Source organism: Epinephelus lanceolatus, chromosome 1 (assembly GCF_041903045.1).
Source record: "Epinephelus lanceolatus isolate andai-2023 chromosome 1, ASM4190304v1, whole genome shotgun sequence".
NCBI classification, from domain to species: domain Eukaryota; kingdom Metazoa; phylum Chordata; class Actinopteri; order Perciformes; family Serranidae; genus Epinephelus; species Epinephelus lanceolatus.
The window spans coordinates 47,946,981-47,954,963 of record NC_135734.1 but is presented as its reverse complement, the minus strand read 5'-3'; the positions used below and the strand labels follow the sequence as shown (position 1 = coordinate 47,954,963).

Genomic DNA, 7,983 nt, shown 5'->3' with positions numbered 1-7,983 from the left:
CCCGGGGGCCAGCTGCCCCTTGCATCATACAAGTCTTTGAAAAAAAAAAAACATACAAATTAGTTGTAAATGAAAAGTATTCTACTCTCCACTGCTCCTGAAAGCGTTGGCCCTCGCTGTGCTTCTTTGCTGTGGCCATGTCTGCTTCTTAACAGGAAGTATCAGGTGTTAGGTAATTGCTTGTTTGCTTGTTTTTTTGTCATCTGTTATGAAAGCACATTAGTTCTGTATGCGTAGTTCCTACTTGGTGCATGTCGACAAATTGTATGATAGATAGCGTTTGCTTGACTAATAACTAATATTACTTGGTGTACCACATGTAATATATTTTGAAAGACAAGCTGCGAGCTGCTTAAAATCTGTGCGAGGACCACGATTGGCCCTCTGCCTGGACTCTGGACATACCTGGGTTAAGTGGCTATCAAAAGCAAAAAAAAAAAGAAAATGAAATTATTATACTGGACCTTTAAGTTAAAACAGGAGTGACCGGATCTGTGGGTTAAAACTTTGGTTCTCTGGTAGTTTTTAGACGTTAAGGTCACATGCAACTATTGTCAAACAGCATTTCTATGATATTTAAATCTGTACTTGACCCTGTTTACATTAAAATATACTTATTGACATGTAAATGCAGCTGAAAAAACAGCGTTTATGAAATCTAGATATCTTAACAACAGTGTTACCTTTCAGACACCTGAACATATTTATCAACGTCCAGAAAGAGGAAAAAGCACAATGACAAATCAGTAAGAGGAGAAAATATTTTACTCCTCTGCTGTCAAATCCACAATCTTAATGTCACACGTATGCAATGTTAGAAATTCGGCACTTTTAAAAGAAGGCAGGATTCTTTCTGCACTGAACACAAGTCTGCAAATACTTACGCAGTTGGTAAAAATCTGTGGCCTGGGCTAAATGAAATTGTGTAGCATGTCTGCAGCAGCAAAATATACATTTATTGAAACATACATTCATGTCATGGAATAAAATCCCATTTAGTCATGGAAATACTGATAAATATACAACTGACAAAAGCTAGCCAATGAACAGAGGAGATCTTTTATCTGCTCTGGAAAAAGAAGGAATTCCCACATCATCATGCTACATTTCTACTGTAGCTTCACTTGTGCAGTGTTAGATAAGACAGGCAGGTTATAAGGCTGGTGAGTTACTGAATATGCATATATTGTGTTAGCCGTCTCCTTTCATGCATACAGCAGGTTTATATCGAAATAAAACAAAAACATGTCAACTAAATGGTTAAAATGTGATTTAAAGGCAAAGTGTGACGTCAGTCTTCGTAGTAACAACTTTTACTGTGCAGGAATTCCTTCTTTCTTTGTGACAAATACAACAAACGCTTGTGAAACACAATATGGAGCAGTGCTGTCTGCATTCACAGCATTTTTAGTTTAAAAGCCATATGGAAAAAGTGACACTTTAATGAGATGATTCAGAGACCAGAGTTTATACAATGACTCTTTATAATGGGGACATACTGACAACTTTACTGCCCAGCATCTCTGTGTTTAGCGTTATGAAGTGACGGCATTCTTATTTTCTTGATCTATTGTTCTGTCTTTTTTCAGAGTTTAATTTTCTACCGAGACCTCGCCGATTTGGAAAAGCCTCCAGGGACACAGCAGGTAACATATCACCAAAATGGCACATTCAGAAACTGATCACTAACTGCACAAAATCATCTTTAATTTAATAATTAATTTTGAATTATATATACTGCAAAACACATCGTTTTGGACCACCTAATAGTTATCTGTAGGTGACACCACACAGGTCATGACTCTGCAGAGTTACTTGAGCACACACACACGTCTTTGAGAACTTACTGAAGAGTATAACTGTTCATATAAAGGTCAGAGAGGTGATCAGGTTTTTATTTCTCAAATCCAAGAGGTTCTGTGCATTTACGATTTTTCTTCCATAATTTACTTCCACTAAAAGTGCTTGTTTTGAAATGAAATGTTTTTCTGTACCTTTCGCTTGTTACAATCTGTTTTGTGTCCAAGTCTCATTAACAAGAAGTCTCGTTCTGATATCTCGCGAGACTTGTTCCATGAAGAAAATGGTGGAAACATGAGTGAGAGTTGGAGAGAGGAGTGCAGCTTATAGATTGTTGTGTTGGAGTACAGAAAGTGTATCTTAAGGCCTGTTCACACTGAGCCCGTTTTTGTTTTTGTATGCATTTTTTGAATCTGTCAATGTGTCCCACTGCCACATTTTCTTCACTGATTCTTGGTCAATCGTCTCTAAAGGCTCTGATGGATGTGAAAAACACAAAAACTCTACCCTATTCCGAAAATTTCAATGACAGACAAAAGTTTCGGACTGTGTGCAAACATGATTGACACAACATGAGGTCGTATTTACTTTTAGACCTGTGACAATTTTGGACAATAAAAAGGGACTCCGCATGCAAAGGCCTTTACTCTTAGCCAAAAGATTCCTAATGTCACAACCAAATATTTAGCTGATTTCAACAACATGAAGAGGTCTGTGAGATTTTAGTGTGTGACTTCTTCTTTAGCGAAACTTGGACACCAAACAGACCAGAACACGCAAAAGGTCCAGAAAAACATTTCCTTTCTCTAAAGGGTCTTTTCCATAATTTTGTCAGACACTTATAATGACAATCTGAGCCCGTCAGTGGCAAAAACAAGCACTTACTGTGGACGTAAATAACAGGTCGCACCCGCCACTAGTGTTTCCACTGTAGCCTGTTTAGCCGGCTATAGCAATCTCTTTCAATACTGGATCAAATTTGAACAACTCTTGTTCCCACGAGCCACTCAGGCTGCTTTCAGACCTAGAGTCGTCTCCTTTGGTCTGAATCAGGGACTCATGTTGTTCCAAAGTTGTAAAATTGCCTAGAGTTGGTTCGTGTTCTCACGGCAGCATTTACAAGAGGACCAGATCAAATGCCTTGTGTGAGAAAGCTGCTCTTGATTGGTCAGAATTTCCATGTGTGAAAAATCCAGGAAGTAAAGCAAACGTTGAAGAAGAGTACACTTGCAAGATAAATGTGACACTTTCTAATGTCACAATGGAGGGACAACTACGCAGGTTGATTTTAGCGCTGCTCATCGTGGACTATATTGCTGTCATTGTTCATTTTAGTCAAACCATACAGTTTGAAAACGAGGCGCGGCTCCAACTAGAAAACAATGTTTTGATGCACTGGATGTGCTGAATGTGCATATTAAGGCAGTACAGGAGGAGGTGCACATTAATAATCCTCCAGGACTGTAACATGCTCATGTTTAACCCAAACAATGTGTCATGTGACTGCAGTTGCTTCACATCCAGGTCGGAACACCTTCTCACCACAAACGAACCGCACCAGAGTTCATTTGGAACCAGACCGAGACCACCTCTTCAAGAAGGTCTCGGTCCGGTTGTTTTGGTGCACACCTGAGTGTGATTGCTGTGTTCACACCTGCCCAAATGAACCACACTGAGGGGGCAAATGAACTTGAGTTTGATTGAACTGAACCAAACAGGGCAGGTGTGAAAGCAGCCTCAGACACAAATAAATGGGAAAATAAGGTCCAGGTTGAAAAATACAGGTGTTCCCCTTCAACGACGCACAACGCATTTTGGTGAGAAACACTATATGGAAACAAAAATTTAGTTTAAAGGGAAAAATTCCACACATCACCTTTAATCTCATAGTTTGTTGGACTATTTGGAGGATTTTTTGGTACCTTGTTTTAGATTTCTTTGTTAAATTTTGCATCTTAACTTTTGAGAACCTCATCCAGATTTCAGACTTTTGGAATTCACAAGAAACGTTCAATTACTGAATGTCCAGAAGACATTTGCTGATTGATTAAAATTCTGTTTAACTCTTCGATGTTCTTGTAAATAAACGCTGGGTGTGTTCAAGAAGGGACAGTCATTTTAGCGGCTGCCACTCGGTTGCAGCATTTCTTGGATGGGGAAATTTGACTCATTGGTCACATGCATCACAATGTAAGAATTTCTTAGTCATAATGTCGACTTATTTGTTTATTTTTCCAGTAAACAAATCGCTGGTGAATGGCAGTGCGTGTTAATAAAGATTGTACGGGCTGATTGGAAACAATGACTTGGCTCTGAGATTACAACGCTCCCGCTGATGTCAGCTGACTGATATTCCAACATGTGTCAGGTGTGGTGGCGAGCTGGGTGTCCGTATCATCCTCAGGGATCCTGGTGCTCTCTGGCGTCGCCGTCTGTGGTTCCGTTGAGCGAGTTGCCAGCGTTGTCGTTGGCCAGCAGCCGTAGTCGTTTTCTTTCCCTCTTCCTTCCAAGTCCTCCTTTTTTATTCTTTCTTCTTTCTGACGGATGAAATCCAAAGTTAAAACAGTGAATAGTACAAACATTTGTGTTTCAGCCTGCAGTTTATGTTGTCAGGCCTTTCCCCGTCGCACATCTCTATTAGGTCCAACTGCATACTTTGTTTTATCATTCATAAACAGCCTCACCTCAAGTGCTCGTGTAGAATAAGCACCGTAATGCTGCTGCCGCCTTCCTTTAGTATCATTTACATATGAATAAGCCTGACTGAGTGAGACACTTTAATCCAGCATCACTAGATTCTATTGTATCCTCTGTTAATTGTAAAGCATCCCAGACATATTGCATACAATGGAAATATACACTGATCCCACTATAACCCTGTGTTGGTGGTTTGGTTACAACGTTTAAGTTTTGTCTGTGTTACATAACAATTGTTTCAACAGCCTCCTATTGACTCAGTGATGCAGGATCTAACTATGCATTGAAATGTATTATTGACAGTGTTGGGGAAGCTTCTTTTAAGGCATAGCTTTGCACGCTGCCAATAACTTCACACTGAAAGAAGACAAAGAAATTCAAACTACTTCAAAAATGTTCAAATAGACAATGTACAAAGTCACAGGCCATAAACTGCCACTCAACTGAGTTTATTGCAGAAAGAGCCCACTTGTTTTTGTGAAGAAGTGGGCTCTTTCTGCAATAAACTCAAAAATAAAACACACCACGATTTATTAAAAAGTGCAGGAATGACAGATTTGGTTTTCTATCCACTGTTTGTCAGTCAGACACATGCCGTCCACAAACTAGAGTCCAGGTTGGAGTATTGCACCAAGCAGAATCACTCAGCAAGCCAAGTAAATTCTTCAATAGCATGCAACAGCTCCTCTAAACATTTGTCAATGAATTATGAGTCATTGAGGCCAGAGGGGATTGAATTAGTTGAGAAGTAATGGTCAGAATAATTCCTTTCCTTTTATGGCCCAATGGTTTGTAGGTTCAGTAGTTAACTACACAAAAATGTCCCCCAAAAAGTAATTTAATTACTTAAATCACAAAAATATGAATGTAGAAGTTTTCTGTCATGAGACCAGTAAAAGTTACTTTATAATCAGATTTAGTTTGAACCTGCACCTTCATCAATTCAAACCACTAAATCAGTGCTCACTGTGAAGTTTCTTCATTGACTTTAGATTTAAAGGATAAGTTCACAGTATTTTAAAGTCAAACCTCCTAAGGAAATATGAACTATAGTAATCCTGCAGTTACAGTACAGTTTTTTTTTGTTTGTTTTTTTTAAAGAGGACAAAGTTTTTGGAAGTATTTGTGGAAGCTGTGTCAAATGCCAAGTTGTAATTACAACCTAGATGTTGATGTGAACACCATTTACAAGCTGGAGCTACATCAACACAACATAAACTGTCAGCCGTAGCCCTCGGGGTGCATGTTTCCCATCGCAGCGGTTGACTGATAGCAAGCTAGCAACCTAGGTTACCCATGATTCAAATTACGACAGAGGGGAGCATAGCCAGTGCTCAATTTACAGCAACTAAATCAGCAGGAAAAGTGTTGGCATTGTATGTTTCTGCAAACCACCAGTAAGCTGCATTTGCACATTATTCGGATGTGTTGAAACTTTATGTTTCAACAACGCTGTGGTTAATGTGCGGTTATGTTTAGGCACAAAAACCACTTGGTTATGGTTTGGAAAAGATCACGTTTTGGAACAAATGACCTGGCTTTGGGGGCACAGTCCTGGCAGGAAACACAGCAAAGTCTCAGTAAAAAAAACCCACTGCTATTGGTGGCACTGTCCCCGATGTCCAGAGGCTATAAAGCTGCTGAAAACACAGTGATTACTGGCTAAAAAAAACAACATCCATTTTTTAGCTTCTTGGTCTCGAACAGTGGTCTGCAGCTTGGCAGGCACCTCACCTACGTGACACGCCATCCACCATCCCCTCCACCTCCAGATGACAAAGTCAGCTCGTACACGCTGATATGATTCTTATTAAACGTACAAATGTTATGTATTCGTGGTTTTGCAGAAACATACAGTGCCGACATTTTCTCCTGGCCACTTGGCTGTAAGAATAAAGTGATGTAACAGAACGATTGCATCATTCAGATATTAGTGGTACCAAAAATTAGCCTAACAAACAATAGGAGCTGCTGTCATGGCAGAAAAATAAATAAAACTTCACTTCTTTCTTCTTCTTTGGTACAATTTTAACCAAATAATTACACAAGTCAAAAAACACTGCAACAATTAATACTGATAAGCAGACATTAAATTAAATTTCAGTTTAAATGTAAACCTTTCTCACTGTTTTAAGATAGAGTTTAAAATCTGAAACTATGCCCCAACATGGATTAGAAGTGTATCTTCTTCTTGCATGCAGAGTATTGGAGGCAGAATAAACGTTTATGTTGCGAAAACCGTTAAAACCAGAATGAAAGCCCATCCATTAAGGGACCTGGGTATCTCACACTGTGCTACACTAGATCAGAGTTCACCTCACAGGCCTTAAATCCCCATAAAACTGTCTTGACTTGGTCAAACAGAAATGTGTGTGCTTTAAGCACCAGGGGCTACCAGACTCCCCTTGTGTAACAGCAGACCTGAGAATTCAAACAGCTGGTCTGCACCTTACTTTTCACATCACAAGGTTACATGTTTGGCAGCATCACACATGAGAAATGTTGGTGTCAGTTCCTCTGACTCCATCAAGTGTTCATATTTCATCAAAAGATTGCGAAAAATGTGCAAAATTGTAGAAAAGCATTTGCTAAAATGGAGGCTAAGTACTTTGTTCATGCGCTGCAAATGTTATTCAGGTGTTGGGAGCCTCAGGTTTTGGTCCAGGATAATTACTGTGAAGGATTATGTAAACTGATGCGCTGTGTTCTGCTGGTTGATGCTCTGTGCTGAGTCCAGATCTGACAAGTGTCAGTGAAATATTTTCTGTGATGTATCACTGCTTTCAGACGGGAATTTTGGCCACAAGTTTACAAAAAGAGATCTGATGTGTTCTCTGATGCAGACACTCAAATAGATCAGATTTTATGTCATATTTAAAAGCCTGACAAATTCAGATCTAACCTTCAGTGGGTTCAAACTCAATGAATAGATGTTTTGATATTTCACAATACATCATGACATATCAGGTTCAAACTTATCCGTACATCTCATATAGCTGTCCGGTGCTATTACAGCGGGGTTTAGCCTGGATAGAAAATGTGGTTTTGATGTTCAGCGATGAAGAAGAGTGCTTCAGTATTTTTGGCTCTGGTTTGAAAGTGGAATCATTTTCTGTAATATACAGCGCTGAGGTTGATTTAGAGGTTGGTTGGACATCAGAGAGTAAAAATAAATGCAGGCAGAAAGGCAGGAAAGACAGACGGAAGGAAGCCAACCTAAAACTTTACCTCTAGCTCTTCTAATTAGAGTCCACAAATAATCTTCTGGTTTATCTGCCAGTGGTTACCATATACAGTGTTTATACATATATGCATGTATACATATATATATATAGTACAAAAATCCACAGAGAGGGCCGAAGCAAACCAAGAACCAGAAATATTGCACTTGCACAATGCCCTTATATTTTATAGCCAGATTAATTGCCATGACATTGAAAGCAGTTTTGTACTTAAAAATTAAAGGGACTGCGTTTATGTGGTGAG

The 7,983-nt window shown here is 39.3% G+C and overlaps 1 protein-coding gene across 2 annotated transcripts in view; it reads right to left on the bottom strand.

Moving 5' to 3' along the window:
- Positions 1-747: 747 nt before the first annotated feature.
- Positions 748-7,983, bottom strand: part of rspo4 (R-spondin 4) — a 60,621-nt gene continuing 53,385 nt past the window's right edge. The window contains exon 5 of one of the 2 annotated variants that reach the window (XM_078171475.1): positions 748-4,333. In XM_078171475.1, the coding sequence (XP_078027601.1) occupies positions 4,119-4,333 (215 nt within the window). In that variant the 3' untranslated portion in view covers positions 748-4,118. Of the gene's footprint in view, positions 4,338-7,983 lie in introns of both variants that reach the window. The other variant, XM_033626640.2, reaches the window with a different exon arrangement.